Raw genomic sequence first — 24876 nt, 5'->3', positions numbered from 1 at the left:
CTGTTTGAAAGGTGAGTTATTTTTACTACTAAACTCTTGCAAATCACTTACAACTATTTAAGTACTGGCTTCATTCAAAGATACCACCTTCAATTTTATTAGTGTTCGTTATTATCCCAGTTTTGATAGCAAAACAATTGCTCACATAATTAATAACTCAAAACACTGAAGGGTATGCTGCAGCTCTATTTGGCCACTGTGCACCTTTTAGTTTGTTCAAAGTTAAAATGGTTATGTAATAGCAAGTGTCATAAAAATGCTTGTTACCATTTTTTTAGTCTTTTGTACCATTACCTATTAAGAGTAAACGTCAGTTACAAAAACAAACGTACTTTTTTGTGATGCATTGGCTTTTTTTATTGAGACTCTTCATTCAGATTGGCAAGTTTCAATAATTTCTAGTGTGTGTTGATGAGAATTAGCAAGATATCATCATTCCTGATAGTTAATACAGCAGTAGAGTATTCTGACAATATATTCCATTCTAACCAAGTTTTCCATAAACAAGATAAAGTGCATACATTCCATTTAATTAAAGGCAACAAAGTTATGGACTGAAAAAATAATTCATACTGTAAAACTCAGCACCATGCAAAAACCCCCCCAGCCATTTCAGTGCACCACAGCTAAGTCATCTCCATGTGCATTGCCAAAAAATAATTTGATTCAAGTGTTTGTTAGCCATAAAAAAATTACAACAGATATTAAAATAATGTTTCTTTTTTAATTAGACTCTGAGAATCATGGATAAATACAATCCTTGAAAGTTAATGTTTATTTTCCCGTCTAATACATTGCCTTGGCAATACTTGAGTCTATGTGACTTTTAGCCTTTGGATCCAGGCTTTAGGCTTGCAAAAGCTTTAGAATTCTTAAGGGAATGTGAGATTTCATTGAGAAAAGAAATGAAATGGGAGTCCCTCTCTGATTTCTTAGACTCAAAAATAACTACAATGGTAAAATGAGGTTCTGGGCGTGTCAGAAAGTATGTGCTTTGGACTTTGTCATCATAGAAGTGAACAACTTTGTCCAAACTATTGAGGTCAGAGGTTCTGTCAGTCATAATCATGATTACATTGGGCCAGTGCATAACAGGTCTGTCGTTGGGCAGGGAAACAACAGCAGGGTACTGATCCACTCCCTTCGGAGCTTCTCTGTAGGAATGGGGATGATGGTAACCATGTCCCTGAAAACTCTCTGACCCACGATTGTCAAAGATTAAAGAAATATTGACAGCATCGTATTTCCGGATGAAGCTGGAAATTTTCCCAAAATAATCAGGATTCGTTTTAGCAGTCAAAGTTTTCATTTCAGATGCAGTTGTTTGTCGGCTGAGTGCCTCATGAAAGTAAAAGCTAAACTTGGCAAGGAGGATGTTTTTGAGTTTCATCAGCCAGAGGAAAAGGTGTGGGGGCTGTACAGCCTTTTGAGACTGTCCTCCAAACAGGTGTTTCTTGGTCTCCCGCTGTTTCTCAAAAATTTGGCCCCATGTCTGCAGTTTTGAGTGAGCACTGTGCAAGTTGACCAGAGACGGGAGGAACTTCCACTCGGAGATCTGAGCCTGTGCCTTTAGAAGATGAGCAAGCACATCTACTTCTAACTGAAAGCTGCTTTCAAGGGGACTGAGAATTGGATGATGAAATCTAGATAACAGAAACACAAAACAAAAAGAACATTTTTAGAAATATAAAAGAAGCTGTACATGACAGTGGAAGAATTATATTAACTAGTACATCAACTCTCAAACAAGCAACACTAAAAATAAAAAAGGCTAGAGAGTCAAAGTCTGTGTTGATTAATTTAACAATCATTCCTTTCCAAATATACCAAAATTGTGTTAATAAGAATACATAAAATTCTGTTTGCCAAAAACACAATTGTAACAGCATTCTTATCAATGCAAAGTCACTTGACATAAATACAAACACTGCAATTTCTCTCTTCCAGTCACTAGAATATTTAATTTTCTAAAACTATATTGCTAGATATTTAAATAGTATGCAACTCTGGGTGATAAGATTTTTGAGAGTTATGGGCTAGTTACAATACATTTCTGTCAAAAGATCTAACACAGGCTATACTGTCTTCACTGCCTGACAAAATTAATTTGCTTCTTACACAGAAATGGGCATGACAGCTAATAAATAAAACCACTGCTATCCCCACTCTTGAACTTTAAAAGTCTCAAACTTCAAATTTCTTTTAAATAACAGACTTATATTATTTTTCACCCTTAAAAAAAGTTTTAGAAAATCATTCAAATAAAGTTTTACCGAGTCTTTTGAATTACTGTTGTGGTACAGCTTTCCACTTTACTTTGCTTCATGACTAATAGCTGTTTTAACATCTCCTTACATAAACAAGATTAAGGGTGCACTGACAGAGATTTTTGGGGCCAGTATTGATAACCAACATTTAAGGAGGCATATCAGCCGATACCGATCCAATTTCCAATACTCAGCCCGACAGCTTGAAGAGCAGTGTCCAGCTGGTAAGTCCATTGTGGTGGAAGGGGAGGGGGAAGGAAAGGGGTGAGGGGGCAGATGGAGGCTCCTGTGGTAAGGGAGGAAGTGGGGCAGAGGTAGGTGCTGCCCAGCCAAGGTGGGACAGGTGTAGGATGGAGCCATGGCTCATCTCAGGGGCGTGGGTGGCTCCTGCTGCTGTGCACACCCTGGGAAGGCACGAGGGTGAGGGGGGACATTTGCCCCCAGATCTGCGCAGGGCAGGGCAGGCTATTCTGGGTGGGGGCTGGGCCAGGCTGTGCTCGAGGCAGGCGACAGTGGCACTGGGAGGGGGGATTGGGGGGTGCAGCCACCCCAAAATTTTATGTAGCCCCCTCAGCCCAGTGCCACCACTGCCCATCCCAAGCACAGCCTGGCCCAACACCCCAACTGGGAAAAGTCTGGAACAGCACCAGACCCAGCCCATGGCAGAAGCCTGCCTTTGCCCCATACACAGATCTGGGGGCACATGCCTCACATGCCCTCCAGGGGTGTGTGCAGCAGCAGGAGCTGCTCCCCCTTCCTGTTTCCCCCCCCTCCCCCCAACAAACTGCAGCTCCATCCTGTGCCCCGCCCCAGCTGCAGAGCACCTCCCCAGCCCCAGTCCCTCCCTGACCATGGGGAGCCTTGATCTGCCCCAGGCCATGCCCCTTCCCTTCCCCCCCCACCTTCCACCACAACAGACTTACCAGCTGCATGCATCTCTCCAAGCTGTCAGGCTATCCTCCTCACTGCCTACGTGCTGCACTGCAGCTACACACATGCATGGGGCATTTATCAGCCACATCGGGCCACATCAGGGAAAAAAAGCTTATTTCCAATACGGTCTATTTTCTTTATATCTGTGCCAATCTGATATCAGACCGATGTATCAGTGCACTTCTAAACAAGATCTATTAAACTGTCATAATCCAAAAAAGCCATCTCTTAGCCATCACTATTAGCTTGAAAATACACAGGTTGTAAAATAAATTGACAGCTGTGTCCCTAAAACATCTGATGTAATTAAGTCTAACATAGAAATGTCTTGAGGAAGCACAGACACTAAAATATAAAATCTTTTCCAAGACATGGAAATGTATTAAGAACTTTTGCCATATACTTTTGGTTTTCTGAATCACTATCAGAGAGATACTAGAGTTCTGGTACTTCTTCTTGTTTACTAAACAGAAGTGATGTTTAGCTTGCATTTAATTTGAAGCCTTCATTCTCCAGCCATAATCATGAAATGCTGATTAGACAGATGCATCACTTCAAAGCATGAAGTTATGCTTAATTTGCTTGTTACTGTAAGCTTTAATTAACACTGGGCATTGTGCATCATTTTAGGAATTATTTGTGTGAATGGTCCAGCCAGAACAACAGTTCAGGATTTTCAGAGAGCAAACCCGGAGGAGCAATGTTCTCTGAAACAGACACAGAAACAGCTTGTACTACTTGGCTTGTTTGCATGCTAGCAGTAAGAGGTGATAAAGAGCTTCAATCTACCTGACATTCTAGCTTTCAGATACAGGGCATGTAGATGCACATTTTCTCAGGTGTATTTAACAAACAATCATTTTTTTCACTTCTGTTTGGTAGGAAGTTATTTGTTCCCACATAACTCTGACATGCATATTTAAATGCCCAAGAAATACAGCATGTGCAGCTCTTAGTTAAATAAGTTACTGTGACACTCCTTCCTGACCTGCAGAATCTGTTAACTGTAACAGAGATCTAAACACTGAGATGCGGGCCAGGAAACCTAGTGGCAGCAGCAGTGGATTTATTACACTGCGTCAGGCCAATCCTAACAAATTAGAGAAAAAAGAAGGCTGCTCTAATCTACAGACTGGCTGGAAATCACACCCAGAGGCTGCTCTGCTCCAAAAGGAGCAGCAACCGCTTTTCTCAAGACATCTCCTGCATCACTAACTGAGGGTTTATGCAAACTAAACAGTTTCACCAACATAACTCTCAGCTGCTCTACAGCAGCAGAACCCCTCCTTTCTGCCAGCAGAGCAACACAAACTCAATAACCAAAAGGCTTCTGCCACCCACTCCCCAGAAGCAAACAGGAAAAAGTGTGTAGGTATGTCCAGGCTTTCTGCCATGTGCTGTGCCTTCTCAGGGTGCATTTCACTCTGCTGGCATGGATGATGGAAGGAAGCCACATGGAAATGGCAAAAACTGGATGGACATAGAAAATAGGGTAACTAAGGGGTGGGACAGCAGCCCTGGGCATCAATTTTGGGGGAGAAAAAAGGGAGCGCAAAAATAAGAGCTGCTGCAGCTGCCAGCTGGCCATGCCACTGGCCAGGAGCCATCCCTGCTGTAGATCTACCCTGTTCTGCCTCTGGGCACACACATACTCTGGCAGTTTCCCTGTGGCAGCTGCAGTCTGTAAGCGGAAACCTCCCCAGTATAAATGAGGCTTAGAAGAATGGCACAGGTGCCACTGTGGGGTCTCTGTGTGACCTTAGGTTATGCTCTCACTTTTGCCTCTCTCAGTAGTGCCACCTCTCTTCCCACCCTCACCTTATCTTTTGTATTCAAATCACTGCTTTCTAGTTAAAAGCTCTGCTCTCTGAAGTCCCTTAACAGCATCTGAGGAAGCAAGCTATTGCTTACAAAAGCTTACACATCTGATTTAGTATGTCTAAGGGGCAACTCTAACCTAGCTTCTACCTTAGAATATAGCCAGTTTTGAGGATAATTTAGAACTACATCTCTGACAACTATCTTTAAGATCTAAAGAGAAGAAAGTTTACTGAAATTATTTAAAAGGACTCTGGAACAGGGATATGAAATGTAGTCTACTAAAAAAAGCAAATATTCCAGGTACTAAACCTATGCACAAATCACTTTAAAATGGAAAAAAATGACAAAGAAAAAGAAAAAAAAGAGGGTAAAGAATTTTGTTTGGACTTGTAAAACAAGCCACATGTAAATGATATCAAGTACAACAAGTAAAGCACACACTTTTCATAAAATACTGATATGGCAAGACCCTTTTCATCCTTTAAAACGAAGATGATGTTTCCTGTTCAGGAAGTGCAAAAAACAGTAGCTCTTTTCTTGTGATGAGCAGAAGCATCCTCATTTTCCTACTAAAAGGGATCACATTCTAGTATCAGATTTATCTAACATTTATTTAATGCATGCAGTCAGAACTGTGTTGCTGTCCTTTGCTTTTAAGCAATGTTGTTACTCCTGCAGGAAGAGACTTACTCAGGCCTCATCTTCCTTATCAGAAAACATCATGAAAAATCTGAGTGTTTAATACCAACAAATAAGCACTGACCTTGAGCTGTATTTCTTTAGAATGGATTCCAAAATGTTTACCAGTTCCTCAGAGTTAATGAATTTTTGGGAGCTGAGGGTGTACATTTTTTCATAGAAGTCAGCAATTTCCATCCGAGCCTGAACAAAAAAACAGAGCTGTTCAGACAGGTGAGAAAGCAGCTCTTCCAAGTGAGGAGCTGTTCCTCCTAGTGCATTGCGACCCGTCGTCACCACCTTCTTCAGCTCATTATGCAGAGATGTGTAGATGGTTCGGATGGAGTCCTTTCGGCTGAAGAATGACTGCCCACCTGTTCAGATAAATATGGAGGCATTACCAAAATTCCATGCTTGATCTAGCTTTAGGTAGGTACTCCTACGTGCTTAAATTAAGATGTCTGAGCAGAGAAATACCACATAAAACAATATCTTTCAGAGTAGTTTTTTGGGAATCTAAGTACATGCTGCACAATTTCATTTAGTAACTGACTTAATTAGTGCTTAATCTCACCAAGAGGTACCCCTCTTGGTCCCTGTCCCTTAGCTCCAGTTTGCAAGAAGGTCATAATATAAAATAAGCACTTTGCTAGCCTTACTAAATGAAATTGTGACCTGGAAACAGTCTTTTCACTAGAGAGTAGAAACAACCAACTCACTATGCAAATTTAATTACGTGTATTCTTATTAATAATGATACCTTTTTCCACTGAATTTTGACCTGACAATGCACTATAAATACAAAATGCTTTAAAATTTGTAATCACATCTGTGCTTATACCAAAGGTTTCCAAATTCCCTGACAATCTGACAGTTAACCAAAATCCCAAAAGAAGAAAAATACCCATATGCTCCCAGAAAACAGCACTGCAGGTTATGCCATAAAATAAAATGCAAACAAGTGCATTTTAAACAGCTGAAAACAACAGGAACAAGAACTTGTATATTTTCAGTATCTGCTTGGCAGTGCTGGCCATTTAAATGAACAGTAAGGGAACAAGACAAAGATGTCAGGAAAGGACTGTACTATTACAGTATTATTATTACTAAGGGTCAGTATTATTTAGAAACACCCGTTTACAAGTCTAGTGTTGAGATACCACTGCTTTTTAACTTCACACTGGACCATTACCCCAGAGGTTCCCAACCACTGGGCCATAGCATGGTACCGGGTCGCGAAGAGTTGGCTGCTGGGTCATGACACAAACCCCCAGCTTGGACCATGCGTCTGCCTGGGCAAGTGGCTTCCGCTGCCGACAGTCATGTGCAGGGTTATAGCTGGGCAGTAGGGCACCCCAGGAAGAAGGCAGCTGGCTCCGTGCATCCCACCTTACTCCTGCCACCATGGGCATGCCTGGCAAAGCACTACCCACACAGAAGATACCGGGGCCTGTGCCAGGCCAGGCAAGACCCTGCAGCCCTGTCTGCGGCTGGGAGCAGGGGGGTGCAGGCAGGGAAAAGCCCAGGGCAGGGAGGTGGCTCTGCTGCTTGCTCCTAGGGAAGGCAATGGAGCCCCTTCTTCCACAGCAGCCCCAGCTAGGTCCCTCCAGGGCTACTGCCCGCACAGCCCCTGCCCCTGTAGGGTCCTCTGGTGCCTGCAGCTGCAGTGTCCCAACCTGCACCCAGGTACACATTTAAATGTGTAAAGTAAATTGTTTCTATACCCAGTCCACCAAAATTCTTTGAGTGAGCTTGCTGTTCTGCAGTATAAAAAAGGTAGAGAACCCCTGTATTACCCCACAAGTAAAGACAGAAAGTGTGCTATACAGGGAAGTCAAGATCAAGGGCCCAAAAGATCACTTGGTGTGGTGTAAAAATGGATCAGAGAGAAGAGAATATTGCCCTACTGAGCTATTTAACAGCCATGTTGTAGTGTCACATGCAATTATTTAAAGGCAGTTGGTGTGGTATATTTGAAGTTTCCAAATAATTCAGTAGAAAAATGCTTTATGGTGATCTGCGAGAAGAAAAAGTGGGCTTTTGGTTTTTTTCTCTTTTTGCGTAATATAAAGAGACCTTGAAGAGTTCAAACCTTAAGTATTTGATATTTACATTATAAATCTAGGTTTTGTCTACCCCATCACTATGGGAGAACTAGTGAAACTGAATCTGAAGTGTTAAAAAAAATGGACTTTTTCTTCAATTTAGTAAGTAGTAACCTTTCAAGCTAGAGAATTACTTTATTTGCTCCAATAAATAGGCTTAGAAGAGAAACTTTTGAAAGGCATCACTTTCCCTTTTGATGCAAGGAAAAATGTGGTAGTGCGCCAAAGTAATAATTAAACACAAATGTTCTCATCTAGGTCTAGATTTCTGCTGCTAAAGCAGAAGTAGCAGACACTGCAACCCAACAGATTAGTTGGCCAGTGCATGGATTTTGCAGGACATATTAATGGAATGAGTAGCCACAAGTGTGCATATGCACAAAGGACTGAATTAATATCACTGCACAACTTAAATTCTGGCATCTTCTAGTTTTCTCATGCTTGACCCTGCAACCATAATCACATATACTAGGACTGGAAGGGACCTCAGAAAGTAATGTAATCCAACCTCCTGCTCAAGAGAAATGTTTCTCTAACACATACTCCAAAAACTTCCAATTACAAAGATTCTACAACCTTTTCTGGTAGCCTGTTCCACAGCAAACTGAGATCTCCTTCCTCTCTTCTACAGGTAGAATTATTCCAACTGTAAACTTGGAAAGGACTTACTCCTCAACAGTTTGTTTTGCTTCCACTTAAATCATCTACAGCAAAAGCTCTGTTATCCATCATCCCCCAGGATGGGGTATGCCAGTTAATCAAATATGCCAGTTAATCAAATGTGCACTATCTGGTGCACTCCTTGGTGCCAGTGTGCCAGGAGACAGGGAGGGGGGCCCCCACGCAGGCTGCTTTACTCTGGGCCAAAGTGAAGGAGAAGAGCTCAGCTCACGGTGGCGAAACTGGAAGTGGGACTTCTGGTTTTGCTTCTGCCACATCCCTTGGATGCTGGTTAGCAGAGCTTTCCAGCTGATTAAGTGCCAGATAACACAGCTTTTACTGTATTTGTAATCAAGGTCAGCTCGCTGGAGTAAGCAGAGAACCTGAAACTTTCAGACAGCAAGCTCATTACAGGAAGCAAAAAAAGATTTTACATTCACAGAATGCTTGAGTCCCAGTACTGCAAACAAATACAGCAAGCCTGCATCTCTTGCTTATCTGGAGTTGTGCTGACTTCAGTGGGACTCCAGCTGGGCAGACTGTCAGATCAATAACTTTGTTCCCATCAGACTCATCTGGTTGTGTAAGTTGGGAATTTTAAGTGTGTGCAATCCCAGGTTTTTTCTTCATGGAATTCATTTTTTTAGGCTGAATGATAATATAAGTTTATGGAAAGTCCCGTTCATTTAACATAAATATACAAAAATACTGGAGCTTTAAACTTTACATAACTAATGAAACAACATTTCTCAGGATTTCAAGTTTTTTAATATTTGGTAACTGAAAGACTGAATTTTCCAAATAATAGAGAAATAAAACAAGGAAACGCACACACCCTCACTATCTCTAGCAGCCTCAAAGCTCTGCAACCAGCCACTTTTACAAATGAAGGCTTGTTCTCTATTTAAGGTCAGCGTGTCTGGTTATCTAACTTCAGCAGGTCTGACACCACTTAACAATGACATGCTATTTTTTTTTATATTTTAAGCTGCACAACTGTATAACGCAGTTGTGGCACAGGTGACGAACACTCAGTTTTCGTCTGACCATTACTGCTAATTCCAGATATTGTTAGAGTATCTGCTTTCCTAAGGTGACTTCCACACATCTGTCAGAGAACACACAAAAAGAGACAGATATCAACTGCGCATCCAGATATAAAACTGCAGCACCCAAAGCTGGAAATTTAAAACTCGATTCAGTGAAAGCAGAAGTGCCTTCTAAAACAACTGGGTTATGATCATCCTGTTTTATAATATATTTGATATTCAAATCACTCTCTCAATTTTCTAAAATGTTCTGTGCATGTCCTTTGACAGTGTCTGATGAAGTGCGCTCTGGCTCACAAAAGCTTATGCTGTTATCTCTCTGATTTAGTCTGTAATATGAACATCTACCCCTGCCACCTTTGTAAGAAAGAACCATGGTATCTTTTAATTCCACTTTAATGAGCATCAATGACAGAGCATGCATAAATAGTTTAAGTATGTGCAAAGCCAGTGTTTTTGTTTTTTTGATCTCCCACCCTTTCAGTGAAAGGCATGGCAAGTGCATGAAACCACAAGGACTGTGTTTACAGGACTCTAGAGAAAGGGTTCAGAAGTTAGGGTCTGCTCCAAAATGGCAAAGGGAATTTGCAATGCCTTTTCATTTTTAAGCAGCAAGTCCAGATCCGTTTTAGGTCAACATCAATTAAAACTTGCAGGTATCAATGTGAAAAGCCTCATCTACTAATTGATGCCCTCAGTGGCAAGCTCAAGCAGAGAGGCAGAAAACTGAATGGATAAAGATGCTGTGTTTTCAAACTTAGAAGTGGTCTCCCCAAGTCAAAGGAGGGGCATGCTGGTGGAGCAGAAGCTTCTCCAAACTGCCATGGTGATTCAGGACGTGCAACCAAACAGCACTCCTGTCTCTGGAGCTGTCAATTCTGCCCTTTCCACAAGCACTAAATTTCCGCCTTTAAAAAAAATACAGCAGGACAGTAAAATGGACTCTTCCCCTCAATCTCATATAGCTCTTAGAAGAGAGAGCTCAAAGGACAGGGATTCTCAACCTTTTAAGAAGCTCCCATCCACAACCCCCTTCAGCAGACACAAGGTAGTACTTGGAAAGTGCCAGCTCTTAGCTCATACTCCACTTTTTACTACAGAAAAACCCAGGAGCAATTCTTCTGGGGCAGTAGGCTCAGAAAGCTCCTAATAGAACAGGATGGCTTTAAGGCCTGGGAATGTGAGATGTGGCTTACCCCACAAACTATGTCTGCACATCTCACAGGCTAATGCAGGCACCTGATAAAGGATGGCACCCCCACCAGGCTCCCAAAGCCCCCCGAGGTGGCAAGTGGCTGCCCTGCAGCCCTCTAATCTGCTTCCTGGGGCACAGGTAGGTAGAAAGGGAAAGAGGAGGCCCTTGAGAAAGGCCTGTGGAGCCTCTGGGGGGGCACCAACCAGCCCAAGGCAGAGGGCTGTACACAGAGCTTCTTAGCTCCCCCTGAGGAATAGGTGCGAGGGGGTGGTTGCAGAGACTGCTTATGACCGTTAGGGGTCGAGCGGCCTCGAGGCTTCTGTGACGTCAGGGGGAGGGACAGCAGGGGCCGTTAAAGGCTACTCTGACGTCACTCCTGGCGCCAGGAGAGACCTCGAGGCCCGTCTGCGCCCCGCAGGCAAGGCGGGAGGGGCAGCGCCCACGCCCCGCGGGGCCTCCCGCCCATAAGTAGAGAGCCGGGCCAGCCCCACCCCCGCCCGGCCGGTACCTAGCTTCTGACCCAGGAAGGTCATGCTGTGATAGGCTTTCTCGGCGGCCGCCAGGTGCGCCAGGCCGGCCAGCAGCGAGAGCCAGCTGGCACCCGCGCTCTTGTTGGCCTCCCGCTCCTTTTCCACATTGTCCTTGGCCTTGTCGTAGGAGAAGATGCCTAGGTGGGAGAAGAACGTCTCAAGCACCGCCTGCTCCACCGGCACCGGCGCGCCCAGCGGGATCGACTCCCCCATCCCCCGCCCGCCACGTGACACGCGGCTCAACTGAGGGGCGCCGCGGCGTCACGTGAGGCTAAGCGGTCACGTGAAGCGCCTCGCCGCCGGAAGTGTCCGTTGGCGGAAAATGGCCTCAACAGCGGAAGTAGAAGGCATATTTGGGGTTGCGCTCTTAGCCCCGCCCCCTCGCTCTGGTTCCTCAGAGAGTGCCTGCGGGGCGCGTGGGGGGTTTGGGACGGGGCTGAGCTGAGGCGTGGGTGCGCGGAGGACAGAAATGTAGCGACATCGGCAGGACTCGCAACGAAGGGGGTGCTGCGGGTGGGGACTAGCCACCCGTGAGCCAGATCCTGCCGTCCTTCCCTTCCAAGGACAGGATTTGCCCCAGCATTTTTCAGACTTGCTTTAGGCGTCTCCTCACCCTGGATGCTGCCGCTTCGCCAGGGCTTCCCAGGCTGTTGTAGGCAGGGTTGATGGGAGCTTGTGTAGAGCCTCTGTCCTGGTTGGTTCTGATGGTCTATATAGGATCATAGAAAAAATAGAGTTGGAAGGCTCTCCCATGGTCCTCTAGCCCAGCCTCTTGCTCAGGGCAGGATCATCCCTGCCTAAACTATCCCAGTAAAGTCTGTTTAATCTGCTTTTGAAAACTTCCAGGGATGGAGATTCCACAGTTTCTATAAGGAGCTCGTTCCTGTACTTGATCACCCTTGCAGAAGCTCCTCTTAATCTCTGGCCTAAACTTCCTCTGCAATAGCTTGAGGCCATTGTTCCTAGTCCCATCCCCTACAGCCATAGGGGAAAACCCACTTCCATCCTCTCTATATTCACCCATCAGGTATCTGAAGACTGTTATCAAATCCCCCCTCAGTCTTCTCTTCTCCAGTGTAACCCTAGTGCTTTCAGCCTTTTTTCACATGTCCTGCCTCCTAGGCCTCTAATCATTTTTGTTGTTCTGTACTGGGTTTTTCTAAATGGTCCACATCGGTCTTGAAGTGTGCGCCCCAAAACTGGACACAGTGCTCCTCGTAAGGCCTCATCACTGCTAAATAGATGAAGAATCAGTTCTCTTGATTTGCAGGTGACAGCTGTTAATATAAACCCACTATGCTGTTGGCTTTATGTAGGATATGTCAGATTGACTAGCTGCTTCCTAAATATGGTAAGGCTGATGCTTATGCCTACTTGGATACTTGTGCATACATCCAGAAGTAGTACAGATTATGCTGAGCCTTGTATTCTCACACTGAAAAGCTCTACTCTTCCGATGGAGAAGTACCCCAGTGTTCTGGCCCTTATAGACAAAGGCTGGGCCTTGGAATGATGGCCATTTTACATTATCACCACGCATTACCATGAAGCAAATTACTGTCCACTGTACCTAAAGCAACCTGCAGCAGCCATCTGTTTCTCCATTACCAGGGCTGTAAAGGGTTGCCAGGAATTGGAGGCAACTTTACGAAGGAAACTAATTTTATACACCCTACAAATCACACTTGGCCAGTAGAGCTTGGTAATTGGCCACAAAAAGCCAAGAGACTTACCAAGGAATAGGATTTCCCATCCTTAAGCTCAGTCTTTCAGCTAACATTCATATTGTTCAGCCTCCTTACAGGTGGCTGCTCAAATCTGAGGATATGGTGCTTGACGAATATACACAAATTTCAAACTTATGACAGGCACATGGTAATGTTTATCAAGCTCTGTAGCTGTAGGAGTCAAGTAGCCAAATTTGGCCAGACTATATTTTGGCTGTGTCCATGATAGTTTAATAATTAGGGAGGGTTACCTTGCCCAATATGGATCACAGGATATCCACTAGTTCATACGTAGTGTCCTAGATGTATAGGGATCTGGAGAGCCAGTACTGTGCACAGAGGCTGGTGATGTAAATTCCAGGCAATCAAGACTGTATACAAAGTGAATGCCATAATCCCATAAGCATATGGGAGATATTTGGTAAATTATGTATCTTTACACAGCTTATGTATTATTATATTGTAGTTGTATACACACACACTAAGGTCTTACCAAAGTTGCCAAAAACTTTGAGGCAGCACAAAAAAAATCAAAGTGCTAACTGAACTTTTGAAGCTTTAGCATGAAATATGGTATAACAGGGGGGCCATTCTCAGGGCCAATTCAACTATGGCCTGCCCACCTGCTTCTGGGCTAACCACCCACCTTCTTGCCTACCACACCTTGTTGGAATTAATTAGTTAATGATGTAATTAAGTGGGAGGCTGCCCATTTCCTACCCCGATACCAGGAAATGTTATCTGTGGCTCCATTACTCCCATACGCTGCAGCCCAAGCCTCACTGATGGCATCTAGATGGTATCATAATCACTGCCCCCACACTGGGCCCCAGAATCCTCCTAACTGAACCCCACCTGGATTCCTTTCCTCATCCACCTTCATACTAGGCAGCATAGCTCCCTGAACTGCCTCCCCTTTAGGTATGGTCCCCCCGGGACCTTCAGCTCACTAGCCCAGGTCTACCTCCAGGCCAGTTGAAACCCTAGGGACACAGCTCTTGGGCATTCCTTGCAGTGGGCCCCCAGTCCTTTGACCCTTCTGGTTGTGGCCCCAGCATGGACCAGTCAGGGGATGTCAAGACAGATGCAAGTCTAATGTCCTTTTCTCTCTCTCCAGGGTCCACCCTCTAGGGCCTCCAAACAAGGGGTAACCCATCAGGTTGTAGGGGGTAGGGGTCAAGGTGCCCCAACTCACCTTTCACCTGGGTGGTAACTAGCCTGGTATTTCCTGGGGGCTCCCACATCACTGGGAGCCCCACCAGGCCACCCACTCCCAGCAGGGTGTAGTTTTAAGTCATGCCTGGGACCAGGAGCCTCCTTTATAGCTCTATCCTTACCTCCAGATAATACCAACCACCCTCTGGCTAGGCAGTGTTATTGCCTGGCCTCCAGGCAGCAAAACTGCCCTGTTTATATGGGCAGCCTCAGATTCAAAACAGCTGCCCTCATCAGGCACCCGCTTCAGGGCAGCTCCAGGCCCTTAAAGTGGCACACATGGGGAGGACTTAATTTATAGGCTAGTGTACACACCCCATCTTGGAAAATCCAATTAATAGTAAGACAGATGGAGACAAAAAAATCCTCTGAAACCAGATCTTTTCCAGTGTTAAATCTGGTCCAGTTGTATGAGGGACCACTAAGTAACTGGTTTGAACATGTTCTCAATCATTCCAGAACTAAATCACACAACACTTTTGGTCTTTTCCCTAGGAATCAATACCTTTTACTATATAAACTAGACCCTCTGACACTTCTTTTGGGAACAGGCTTGGAAAGACACAGATGTGCTACCACTGCATTCTTTGACTACTTAGGAAAAGTAGCAAAAAGAAAGATTGCTAAATAAGTGCATGTCTCGCCTTTTCTTATGCTTCTTTCTTCTCTGTTTTGCTGTACAATTGGCTTTGTACTACTACAATCCATATCTGTTTAGATCATCTGAACAGGTTGTTACTTAATAATGTTATTTAATAATGTGTTTGACAAAGAGGTGCATTTGATGGGCTGCATTGGTTACCTGGTCATTTGTCACTGAAGTTCTTTCTTTTGACATGAGTGCCACCTGTAGGCCTCACTGGAACATTGATCTATATTTGCTGCTCACACAAAGGCTTTGCTAAAGCATTGGTCAGAGTAGGGCTCACCAGCCTACTGATGTATAAATTCCTCACAAAAACAAAACTTGGCTTGTAAACCAGATGTGCATCTCCACCAATAGATAGGAGGGGGAGATGGCTGTACAAGGTAGGAGAATCCAGTACCAGGATGATAAGGCTGGAATGAGAACACCCAGGTCAGAATGTAAAGCAAGCCCCTGCTACAGGATGGTATGAGATGTTCAAGGTACAGATGGAATGCAATATGTAATTTGCTTTAGTCATATAAAAAGGGAATTGGAAAGCAGAAAAACTTTGTAGAGGCCTAGGGGAGCCTGCATAGTGTTGCGCCAACTACCTTGTCATGGGTACAAATGCCTTAGCTCTTGATCTGATGTACTTGTTAAGCCAAAATGTGTTAAGGCTGTGCTTGCAGACAATAAACCTGGCTGAATATTTGCCATCAAACTGAGCCTGTGATTGTTCTTTAAGACAAGATTGGTGTTGGAATCTCCTAGCTGAAACTTGTTGACACTGCAGTTCCTGAGACACTTCAACACTGACAACAAGTCAATAACACCTGCTGAGGACAACAGCAACAACACTGCTAACACCCAATGATACCACCTTATTAGGCAGAAAGCGGCCTGAGGCAGAGCTTAGGCAACTGCTACCTCATTAAAATAAAATAAAGAATTGAGGCTATCAAAGTCCAGCATGTGCACCCAGGCCAGTAAGTCCATGTGGACATGAGTGACTGGTGCCACCCAAGTCAGGGGGGGCACATACTCCCCCCGTGGCAAATCTCACTGACCAGGGGGGTGGGGAGGGGTCCCCCTGTAGCTGATTGCAAGGCAGCTTCCGGGAGCACCACGGCGCTCTCCCCAGCCAGCGCTTAGAGGGTCACCAGCACTCCTACCTGCCCCCCTGCCCATTGCCTAAGCAGTGAGAGTGGCCAGCTAGGGGGTGCGCTGGAGCTCTCAGGGGTACATGTGCACCCCTGTGCACCCCCTATGTATTGCCACTGCACATGGACATTCCTGGGAAAAGCACCTTAAGTTAAGAGATTTATGGCCCCAAGGGTGCGCCATAGATCAATTTCTCACCAGGAGTCCAAGATTCACTCTGAGTAGTGGATTGTGGAAGAAACATTTGCACTGAGTACTACTAGTACTGGTCAGTCAGATGAACAATGCAAACAGAAGTGTTTTGGAAGGTGCTAGTGCTGCTTAGGGCTTCCACAAGGGTTAGGGTTTCGATAGCCCATGTGGCCCCCGCATCATTGCTAGTGGAAACTAGATACAAGTCCAGTTCCTGTAGGAAAAGTTCACCTTGTAAACCATGGATACTACAGGAAGAGTTGGTGCTAACAGGTGGGGAAGAGTGGAAAGTTACTTCGGAGTCTCTGTATCTGGCCAGTATCAAAAACATTCTGACCTACTGTGACATTTCTGAGTACTTTTCAACAAGACACTTTGTGTAGTTAAAAGAGGGGAAGGTGAGCTGGCATTTTCCAAAGGCTACCTTGAGTCTAAGACTGAGAACTGATCTAGCCCAGTGCAATCCAATTTCAGTGGGACCAGGATCTGCACAAGACAGCAGCATGCAGTTCCTAGGCTGCACAGGTCATGTACTGCAGGGGCAGGCCCCACCAGTGCACAGCCCCCAGCATTCCTTCCACCCAGTCAACACATACACTGCAGGGCTGTGCAAAGCTTCTGGTGCTGATTCATTTCGGAGTAGATTTGGCAGCCAGATCTCCAAATCCAAACTGAACCAGGAGACCAGTGAAAAGGTCTGAATAGATTTGAAGCTCTGAGTCAATTTAGAGAAAATTTGGAGAGCTTTGGCGATTCAGGCAGTCCCTGCTCACTGCACCAGGGAGCTGGACTCCATGCTAGTAAGTAGGGAGCAGGGGACTGGGGGGGCAGGCCATGGCTGAATCTCCAAATCAGATTCGACCAAATCAATTTGAGACAGTGATTCGAATCACTGACCCCCAAATCCAAAGTGAATACTAGCAGCTTTTGCATGGGTCTAATACACTGGCAGTAGCAAACTGCTCCTTCCCATACTCTCCCCTCTAACCACAGTCACAGAAGTGACTGGAAGGGCCTGTGGACTGCTAGTCAAACATCTAGGCATCTCAACCAGTGGTGCTCAACCATTTGTCCTGATAAAGCAGATCAGACCCTATGTCACCACCTATGGCTAGAAATATAGTAGCAGGGGAGCAGCAATTAATACTTTCACTGCTCCCACACTGCCAAATTCTAGGACCCTGGAGGAACCCTGCAGGCCAGGTGTCGCAGCACTGCAAGCCAAATCTGACCAACAGGCCACAGGTTGAGTACCCCAGTCTAGACAGTTAAGCATTCACCTACCATTGTAAATTAGGCACTTGGGGCATTTTTAACCATGTAAGCGCCATAGTGCCAGGCGCTTAAAGTGCCTGGCGCTGCAACACTTGCAATTATATGTGACAAAACGTGCATCAGTACAGAGAAAATAGCACGCTTTTGAACTAAAACACATACATTAGTTCAAAAGCACACCGCTATTTCCTGTGGACTGACAGGGATTTCACCACTTATACAACTGCACACATTGGATCTCTGGTAGGTATCTGGCATGTCACCAAATCAGAAAGTACATGCATAAGTACCCTTACCTTCCTGCACCTTCAGAACACCGTTCTTAAAATAAATTAGTATATTCTTACTAATATTCAGACCTTGAACAAAATTATAATATACATTTGTTGTTTTCCCCCCATTATATAGCCTTTACTGATTGATGTTTTTAAGATTAGCAATGTTTGCAAATGCTCCAACTTCAGGGTTAACTGACAATAGTTACAGTTTCTGTGACATTCATGACTGGAGGGAGAGGGGAGGGGAGGGGGGGAATAGTTAAAACCTGTATATGGCTGACCAGCATTGACCTGCAAGTCAGGTTAAAAAAAAAAAAAAAAGTCCTCACATCCTGCACTGTATGATCATTGGAAAGAATGTGCCTACATCAATTAGAAAGAAAGGGAAGGTTCTGTGTTCTTCCATAAAAATCCTTCTGAATAAGCTCATGTGTTATGAAAGAATGCACTACAGATTTGGACACTAAGCCCCAACACTGAATAATAAAATAGGTAATAAAAATGTTCAGCTGAAGAGTTCAAGGTAACTTTGAAGAAATACTGTGGCTCTATATTATGCTATTTAAATAATTATGCTTATCATTTCCTGTCTCAAAAAATACACTCTGGACAGTAACAAGCCTTTGAGTAAACAGTTGTTTCTCTGGTACTTCCTTCTCCAATAATCAAAGTTGCATGCTACTGAGTACCAAAATGAAGGATCCAAATGAGGCTTCCTCTAAAACTAGAAGTTAAGAATTAAGCAATCAAACACCTTTCCAAGAATTTTATTGTAATGCAAAATATTAAGCATGTTTCTGCACTTAAAAGAATGTATTTGGTCTCTTGGTGGTGAAACGTGGTTTGTGCTGGCGACGCAGAACTCTGTGTGGCAGAGGGAACTTGATTTTAGAATCCTGTAAGGGGAAAAAAACCAAACAAACAATTAATTGATTATTTCACTAAAATGCAGCCTGCAACAATCCCAGTCATGAATATACAGTTTACAATAAGTTACTTTGTAAATTCAGCTGCTCACTTCCACCTCTAAACAAAATTCTAACAGTAGTTAACTTTTTTTTGCCCCCCCCCCCCCTTTTTTGGAACAAGAAATAATCAAAGACTCCTATTATTCTATGAATTCCAACTGAAAGGCACAGCTAAAATTTATACATGATCATATTATCTATAAGAGAGTGTAAGCTTATTTCAAGGAGTTTTAATATAGCAGTTAGACTAAGTATATTTGGACCAGGGTGAAAGATTATTTAGGCAGGAGGACCACTTAAGGAGTTTTGGTGGCCTGCTGAGGGTCAATCAACCCTATCCAGCCTGCTGGCCACTGCCAGGACCTTAAATGGGAGGGCAGCACCCCACACTGCTCTTATCTGCCACAGCTGGGGCCATGGCAGGCCACACAGTGCAGACTCCTCCACCTCCCTGTATCCATAGAATCATAGAATCAGTGAGTTGGAAGGGACCTAGACAGATCTTTTAGTCCAACCCCCTGCCATGGGCAGGAAGGAGCACTGGGGGTGGCGGGGGTCATAAGACCCCAGCCAGGTGCCTATCCAGTCTCCTCCTGAAGATCTCCAGGGAAGGTGAGAGCACCACCTCTCTGGGAAGCCTATTCCAGGCTGTGGCCACCCTTACCGTGAAGTAGTTCTTCCTAATATCTAACCTAAACCTATCCTCCCTCAGCTTGTGGCCCTTGTTCCTGGTGACTCCAAGGGGGACCCTGGTCAACAGACTTTCCCCAAGTCCCTGCTGATGGCCCCTGATAAAGTTATAGGCAGCCACAAGATCCCCCCTCAGTCTCCTCTTGCGGAGACTGAAGAGATTCAAGTCCCTCAGCCTCTCCTCATAGGACTGGCCACGGAGGCCCTCAACCATACGAGTGGCCCTCCTCTGGACCCTCTCCAGGTTCTCCACATCCTTCTTGAAGTGCGCCATCCTCCTTGCCCAGCTACCCTCTAGTGCTGTGAAGTCCTGGCACCACAGCCACTGGGCCTGTACAGCATGCAGCAAGCCAAGTAACTGTCCTGCCTGTTACAATGAGCCGCTGCGCAGCACCATGAAAGTTGGGGGTGGCCGGCCCCAGGCCACACCCCCCCTGCAGCACAAACTTGTCTCCTAGAGGCGCTACATTTGCAGCAGCTCTTCACAGTGGGTGGGATGGCTACTCAGCACGCTGCATTGCATGCCGTCCCAGGCAGGCCGAGTAGTTGCAGTGCCAGGACTGTGCAGCCACAGCACCAACAGGAAGCTGGGGGCAAAGGAATGTGTGCTCTATGCTGCACTGCGTGGCCCAGCCTCAGCAGTGCGGGGGCACATCCCTTCCTCTTCAGGTTCCTAGCAGGCTGAAAAGGATCAATTAGCAGGCCAGATACAGCCAGCATTTTTCCCTCCCCCAATTTAGACAGACTACCAAGTACACTGAAAAAACAAATTAAGATTTTAAACCAGGATATTCAACTGCTTTGAGCACTCAAGTCATCATGACTACAGTATGATAGCAAGTTGCAAAAACATACATGCAATATTTTATACATTTATAAGAACTATTTTTGGACCCACAGAACAAAAATTTGTGTTTTTAACTGACACAGCACACCATATACTTAGCGTACCTCCTAGGCACGATTCACTTCTACCCTAAACGTTAAAATGGGCACCACCGGACACCTATGTTTCACTTACATGGAACTGCTTGACTGCAGGTCTACGACACTTGCTAGCAGCAATCTCCTCAACCTTCATGATCTGAATAGAGTGAGCACGGGCACGATGACGGGCACCCATATCACGATCTGCAACAAGGTACACATGATCATATTCATAATGCCTCTTGTGTTTAAAAAACAGTTTAAAGACTGCAGTGGTTTTCACCTCCTGGCCATCACATGCGGGCAGCATGCAACAGGCCCAACTGCTAATCAGTGGTGGGGTGCCATGCAGGGAAAACTTCAATATTAAAGAAGCCACCATGTCCCGCAGCTCTAGCACGAATTCTGGACATCAATATCTATAATAAAATTTGAAATACCAGAAAATAAGCCTGGTGAATATCTGTTTTCTAGATTTTTCAATGGCTGGGCTCTCCTTCAAAAGAGTTCAGTCTTAAATTTTCATAGGTGTGTTTGGTCTCAACAAGATCTTCCACTCTTACTTACCTGGAAGTCCTGAATTCACAAATGAAACAGGAGTATATCGTTTTGAGGGACTGATTTTAAACAAATTTTCTGGGGGCTCTGAAACCATCTGTTATACACCAGAAGCAAGGTAAAGATTCTGGAGTTCATGTTTATGAAGATCAGTATATGAAGCCTCAAGTAACAACTTTTTTTTTTTTTTAAACAAAGAATTATGAGGATATCAGTCACATTAGGCAAAACTAATATTACTCAGCTTACTTATATGCTCCTATACAAAGAAAAAATATTCTATTAGTTCAACTTAGAAAACAAATAATTTAACAAATGCAGACTGATATCTAAACTAGTTCAAACAAAGAAAAAAATCATGTAGAATGGATTCAAATATACTTTCATAGGCTGCTTAAGTTTTGCTAAGAATGTTTTCTAATTTTTTTTTATATCTATCTAACAAAAAAATCTCAGTAAAAGAATTGCATGTAGAACCTTCAGTTTCACTTTCAAAAACACTTCAGCTCTTGAAAGGCGACAAGGTACAGATTATATTTGCACACATGACAAGAACTTTGTTACTAAAAAACAATATTCTTTGGGTTTTTGTGTGCATTCTTTGGGGAGGCTGAGAAATGGCAAAGGAGCACTTAAGGCAGCTTCAATTAATCCAGAGTATGAGTCTAGTGCCAAGACCTACCCAAGAAAATCCATGTGTAAACTGGGAATTTTGTCATTTGGGCTGGGGATGGGCATGGGTCAAAAGGTATTTGGACATAACGCCAACCACAACATTTCCTTGCATGCCAGTACCTATAAAACTGGTATTCTTTAACTATTCCAACCCTAATGGCTCATCTGAGCTAAAGAATTCCTGTAACTTTCTGACAATTACTCTGAACTAAAGGAAATCAAATATTTTTTTAGTGTCATCTTTCTTTGGGTTGACTATATACTGGAAGAATTATTACACAAAATTATCACAGCTATACCACCATTCCACAACTTCTAGATTTAAAGCTACCCTCAACGAACTAAAGTAACACTAACAGCATAGTTGCAGGTTTGTCTGTCATTTTTTTGTGTATACAGAAAAAGGTCTTAATTCTGCCCTGAGTATAACAGGTATCCCTTACCAAGATTTTGAAATACTGAAGTATTAAACAAAAAATACCACGAACTACAAGACACAAACTAGAATATTTACACAACCACTTAAAGCTATTTCCTTAGTATTACTAGAAACTCAAAAAAACTGACAAAGACTGAACATGGACAACTTCAGTTTCAAGGATGTTATCCAGAAAACTTGGGAACAAGATATGTTTGTTTAAGCAGGCTTCCATAGCAGCTGCAAGTTCTTCTAGCAACTCCCAACTTTCACAAGGATTAAGATAGATGAAAACCTAGGTTGATGACTCCATTGAAATGATAGTCTAATTGCATCTAACTTTTTTTTCTACTCTGGAATGAAGTCGTTCATACATGTAAAGATTACCTCAACAAATATTTACTTACAGCACTGTGTAACAGCACCAGCAGTTGTCAAGTCCCTGTACTCCCTGTACATGTTGTGGGTTCCACTGCGAGAATCGTAGCGCAGCCAGATGCCAAAATTCTTCACCCGCAGAGGGGACTTTTCAAAAACCTGATATTATAAAGATGGACAAAGAATTGAAGACACTGCGTACTGACTATTTTGCAAGCTTCAACTACAATTATGGGAAAAAGACTAAGATTTAGTTAAAACACCATACAAAAAATGTATTACAATGTATTTTTCCCCTTCTATTAAAAAATAAAAGAAACCTTAGTGCACTTAGTGCTTGATGTTCAATCAGGGAAAAGCAGACTTTCGGCCTTTCTACCCTCAACTGGACTGTATTACACTAAAATATTTAAGCAGTGTGAAGATACCTCCTGGGCTTCCATTTTAACATCAGCATATTTATTTATTTAAAAAAAATCCAAAAGCTATATCCAGCCAATGTTTCCAATGAAAGGAAGGAGAATGAGAACCTGCTTTTTAACAGCATGCTCAGTTTGATACTATTACCATGAATCGCATCAATTTGCCCTTTAGTAGAAACACCAGATAATGGCAAGAATTACAATCTTTGTAGTTTGAAGATTTATAGAAAAACAGCATATATCAAAAAGGCAGCTCTGCTCATTTGAGAGAAAGTGTAGGATCATACAAAAATAAGGCTAAAAGGCACCACAGGCGTCATCTAGTCAAGTCCCCAGCTAACAGCAGGATCATCTCTGTTTAAACTGTCTCCTCCAAGCTCTTAAGAGCTGCCCGTGGATAGAAACCCCAAATGCCCCAGGTAATCTCTTCCAAGGTTTAGCCCCCCTTAGTTAAATATTTCTTCCCAGAAGACAACCTCAATTTCTTTTTCCACAATTTGTACTGAAAGGTTGGTTTGTTTCATCAAAGTTTTGAAGCGTCACCATAATAAACATTTTAAATAACAGCTATTCAAATGCAAGGAAAGATGCACACCAAAACTGTATTACTCTTTTAAACACTGGGATTTCTTACAGAGAACAGGTGAAGTACCTAGAGGCCTCCGGGCACACAGCTTTTTAATCCATACCTGCCCACAGTACACGATCTCCCCAGAAGATTTCTTCATCTTCTTCAGCTGAGACACGAAGTACCAGAAGCGGGACTTGGCAACAACATGATTGGGAGCAAAGATCCGCATACGATACAGCGGTGGGGTTTGACATTTCGGGGTAGGAAGACAGCGCCCGATGACTTTGTACTCCCTCAGCTGAAAGACAAGAGGCACGTGTCAGAACACCCAAAATAAGACCAAGTGCCGCTACGGAGCCGGCCTGTTTCCCGCCCGGGGCTGCCGGCACCGCACCGCACCGCACCGCGACGTTGGCCCGGAAGCCCAAGGCTCACAGGGGCGACGTATCTGCCGCCACGGCGCCAGGCGATCCCGCGCTGCGCAGGCGGCTCCGGCCCGCGGACCTCAGCCACGCGCCGGGCGGAGACCGCGCCGCCGCCATGATGCCCCACACCGCGTGGAGCGGAGCCGCGGCCCCGCACTACCGGCCGAGGCGGCCCGGGCCCCGCTTACGGTGCCCGACGCCTTCATAGTCTTGCTCCGCTCGAGGCCACCCGGGAAAGGAAGCACCGCCCGCCGCGCAGCCTCGCGTCGCCCCCTCTCGCAGGAAGTCCCGCCCACGCCCGCGTTCCCGATCGCCTATTGGCTGGGAGGCAGAGCTCTACTGGCTACGGCATAACTCGATCAAAGCTTCCGCACATTCGTATTGCCTGCCCTGGGAGCCGCAGCAGTTATACATCACAGAGCCTGCGCGAAGAGCGCAGCATCAAACCCATGCATCGCGCACGCGTAGCGCCGCGGGGGGGAACTACAGCTCCCGGTATGCCGCGCAACCCGCCCGCGGCGCTTTGCATGCCGGGACCCATAGTGCCAGAGGTTCCTCCTCCATGTTGGAGGGAGGACAGCGCGGCGTTCTCCCGCCGGTTGGGCGGCGTGCCGCGCCCGTGCTTTGCGGGGCGCCGCCCGTGCCCAGCGCTGCGAACCAGACCCGGCCTCGGGCCCCTCCCCCTTCGTGAGCCGCACGGCGGGGGTGAGGCCGGGCCCACCACGCTCCCAGGAACCTCCCTCGTTTTTTGGGGGGAGGTTAGCTGGTAGAGATACCCCCCACACTGGGACCTGAAATGGACTCCGGAGCACATGGCATGCCCCGCCTCCGCAACCGGCCCTGCCACACGTTACGTTTAGGGCGTGATCGCTGCACTTAAAGGGCCAGCGTCCACCTCTAAAACGCGTTACGTGTGACGGACTCGTAGGAGGGCTAAGGGCTTTTAGCAGGCAGAGCATCTCCAGATGGTGGTACTGACCGGTGTTAGCTTGGGTGGGTTGATTGCTCACCAGCACCAGTGCCGGAGCTTGCTCCATCCACTCCATGCATTGACCTGGTATTCCAGTGCTTCCAGGACCGGTGCAAAAAAACAGAAGGGAAAAAAAAAAAAACTCAGCTCCAGTGCGGGA

General features: G+C 45.0%; 2 protein-coding genes and 1 long non-coding RNA gene across 4 annotated transcripts; 1 reads left to right on the top strand and 2 right to left on the bottom strand.

The window, feature by feature from the left end:
• Positions 1–329: 329 nt before the first annotated feature.
• Positions 330–11495, bottom strand: CUNH12orf66 (chromosome unknown C12orf66 homolog). Of its 2 annotated transcripts, XM_019543302.1 has the most exons (4): positions 11217–11495; positions 6000–6073; positions 5785–5903; positions 330–1643 (listed from the first exon to the last, which is right to left on the bottom strand). In XM_019543302.1, the coding sequence occupies exons 1-4, from the start codon at positions 11449–11451 to the stop codon at positions 827–829; spliced, it is 1245 nt and encodes a 414-aa protein (XP_019398847.1). In that variant the 5' UTR covers positions 11452–11495; the 3' UTR covers positions 330–826. The 2 variants fall into 2 exon arrangements, with proteins under 2 accessions (XP_019398847.1, XP_019398846.1); XM_019543301.1 differs by having other exon boundaries at positions 5785–6073.
• LOC109315548 lies at positions 6067–9550 on the top strand. Its single transcript, XR_002102533.1, has 3 exons — positions 6067–6747; positions 9500–9504; positions 9540–9550. It is a non-coding gene; the product is annotated as an uncharacterized LOC109315548 (long non-coding RNA).
• A 6970-nt stretch (positions 11496–18465) lies between the features above and the next one.
• Positions 18466–24051, bottom strand: RPL18A (ribosomal protein L18a). Its single transcript, XM_019543300.1, has 5 exons — positions 23935–24051; positions 23440–23619; positions 22358–22487; positions 20394–20503; positions 18466–18610 (listed from the first exon to the last, which is right to left on the bottom strand). The coding sequence occupies exons 1-5, from the start codon at positions 23950–23952 to the stop codon at positions 18518–18520; spliced, it is 531 nt and encodes a 176-aa protein (XP_019398845.1). The 5' UTR covers positions 23953–24051; the 3' UTR covers positions 18466–18517.
• Positions 24052–24876: the final 825 nt, after the last annotated feature.

Source organism: Crocodylus porosus, unplaced genomic scaffold, assembly GCF_001723895.1.
Source record: "Crocodylus porosus isolate Cpor-Errol unplaced genomic scaffold, CroPor_comp1, whole genome shotgun sequence".
In the NCBI taxonomy this organism is placed as follows: Eukaryota; Metazoa; Chordata; order Crocodylia; family Crocodylidae; genus Crocodylus; species Crocodylus porosus.
The sequence above is the reverse complement of the archived record's forward strand: the minus strand, read 5'-3'. Positions and strand labels throughout refer to the sequence as shown.

Coding starts and splice junctions, on each gene's coding strand:
- CUNH12orf66 (XM_019543301.1), bottom strand. CDS start 11,451: ATGGGGGAGTCGATCCCGCTGGGCGCGCCGGTGCCGGTGGAGCAGGCG. Junction 6,074..11,216: donor CTTCCTGGGTCAGAAGCTAG/GTACCGGCCGGG, acceptor TTATCTGAACAG/GTGGGCAGTCATTCTTCAGC. Junction 1,644..5,784: donor CTAAAGAAATACAGCTCAAG/GTCAGTGCTTAT, acceptor TCTGTTATCTAG/ATTTCATCATCCAATTCTCA.
- RPL18A (XM_019543300.1), bottom strand. Junction 22,488..23,439: donor AGATCGTGTACTGTGGGCAG/GTATGGATTAAA, acceptor TTATAATATCAG/GTTTTTGAAAAGTCCCCTCT. Junction 20,504..22,357: donor TGGTGCTGTTACACAGTGCT/GTAAGTAAATAT, acceptor ACCTTGTTGCAG/ATCGTGATATGGGTGCCCGT.